The sequence below is a fragment of the Mus caroli genome, chromosome 2 (assembly GCF_900094665.2).
Source record: "Mus caroli chromosome 2, CAROLI_EIJ_v1.1, whole genome shotgun sequence".
Lineage (NCBI taxonomy): Eukaryota > Metazoa > Chordata > Mammalia > Rodentia > Muridae > Mus > Mus caroli.
In genome coordinates this window covers 44,330,178-44,332,253 of record NC_034571.1, presented here as the reverse complement: position 1 = coordinate 44,332,253, position 2,076 = coordinate 44,330,178, and the positions used below count along the sequence as shown (strand labels likewise).

General features: G+C 32.3%; 1 protein-coding gene across 7 annotated transcripts in view; it reads left to right on the top strand.

Moving 5' to 3' along the window:
- The window catches only part of Orc4 (origin recognition complex subunit 4), a 47,692-nt gene that overhangs the window by 9,872 nt on the left and 35,744 nt on the right, over positions 1–2,076 (top strand). For all 7 annotated transcript variants that reach the window (XM_029474054.1, XM_021182675.2, XM_021182667.2 and 4 more), the window contains exon 2: positions 266–333. In XM_029474054.1, coding sequence (XP_029329914.1) covers positions 283–333 — 51 coding nt within the window. In that variant the 5' untranslated portion in view covers positions 266–282. The remainder of the gene's footprint in view (positions 1–265; positions 334–2,076) is intronic.

Below are 2,076 nucleotides of genomic sequence, written 5' to 3'. Positions count from 1 at the left end.
AAAAAAAAAAAAAAGAAAAAAAAGAAAAATATTTGAGTTGTTCATTTATGGAGAAGGGGGGAGGAGGAGTAATCAGGAAAGCCATATGAATGAGAGTGCCAAGTAAGCTTGTTCATGAACAAATAAAAGCAGTTGTAGGTTTGTCATTTGAAAATTTTAGACATTTTTTATATTTAAGAACTTGTATTTGACTCTGTAAATGTAGTTTTTAAATTATCTTTTAAAACAGAATTTTATATTTTATTCACCCTATTTTCTTTTTTAGGATTTGAATTAATCGACATGAGCAGTCGTAAAACCAAGAATAATGTACATGCAGAGTGTCTTTCGCAGGTTAGTATGTATGTTCCTGAATCTAAAAGCCTGCTTCTTAATCTCAAAATCTTGCTAAAGGTGATCAGAAAAATGATCATCTTTTTAATCTGATTTTTTTCTTAGCACTTTTCTAGTGGAGATAGCGTTACAAGTTGTAAAAATCAATGGGTAGAAACAAATCTCTCTAAATTGTAAAATTAAATGTGAAATGGTACATTCTGTTTTTACTATTAAAGTTATTGAAGGCTTCTGTTCCGTTAACTTGTTGATTTCTGGGGGTGCTGTGTAACTTCACTCCTTTTATTTGGATAGTTGAATCCTAACCTTTACTTTGTCTTTCCAAAATAATCTGTTTTAAATTTAGTTAAATATTAACATACAAGGCTTGCACCCCTTCTATTAAATATATTCTTTCTTTCTTTCTTTTTTTTTGTTTGTTTGTTTTTTTCTCTGTGTAGCCCTGGCTGTCCTGGAACTCAATCTGTAGACCAGGCTGGCCTCGAACTCAGAAATTTGCCTGCCTTTGCCTCCTGAGTGCTGGGATTAAAGGTATCCACCACCACACCTGGCCTATTAAATATATTAAGTATTTTTATTCTTTTAGATGCTGTTGTATGTGAACTATTTTCTTAATTTCGTCTTTGTTTCGGTCATTGTTTATAGAAATATAGTTAATACTAATATAATAGCATCTCACTGAGCTCATTAGTTATTATTGTTTTTTAGTTTATTTTGGAATGTTTTATGTTCAATGTTGTGTCATCTTTAGAAATTTTATTTTCTCTTTTCAGTTTGAATATGCTTGCTTCTTTCTCTCTCTTTCTTTCTTTCCTTCCTTCCTTCCTCCCTTCCTTCCTTCCTTCCTTTCTTATTTTTCTTTAAGGAGAGCCATGGCAGTGGAAAGTATAGTACTAGGAATATCCCCAGAGGTTAGAGCATGCTAGCATGCTAGAAAAATACTATTCTAAACTACAAGATTTGGATGGCAAAAGGAAAACAGACTGTCACTATACTTTGCTGATACCCTTTACCAATCGGAGCAAGTCTTTTTATATTTTTAGTTCGTTGAGGTTTTTAATATTAAATGTTTGTTATTATCTTAAGCATGCTAAGTGTGTAGATATGTGTGTTTTCCATATGAAGTCTACAATCTGATAGGGAATTGCCATGCTAATTCTACCCTAACTTGGATGTGCATTGACCTCAGCCACATTTACTTTTAAAAAGCAATGTTAAATTTGAAAGACTTAAACCCCCTTTTTTTTTCTTAAATACATGTATATGTGTTAGATATGTGTCTCCAGGCCAGTAGGGGTTGCTAAGTATCCTCCTCTGTCATTCTCCAAGATATTATTAAATGAGGTCTCTTGCTGGACATAGATCTTGCCAGTTGGCTAGACTGACTAGACAGCAAGCTCCATAGTCTCCTATGGTCTGGAGTTACTGGCATGAGCTTGTTGTGCCTGGCATTTTATGTAGGTGTTGAGAATCTGAACTTAGCTTCAGCACAGCAAACAATTTATCAACTGAGCTATCTGCTCAATCTTGACCTCATTTTTCTTTTTTAAGAAAAATTACTTCTTAAAAGAATAGGAGCTCTTTTTTTTTTTTTTTTTTTTTTTTTTTTTTTTTTTTTTAAAGGGGACGGTTTTTCTAATTAATATTTTATTAACCTTGTGGATGATAGATATAATTCATTGACTCTTTAGATGTCTAAAAATCCATTTTAGTGATTAATGGGAATCAACTATTACTCATATA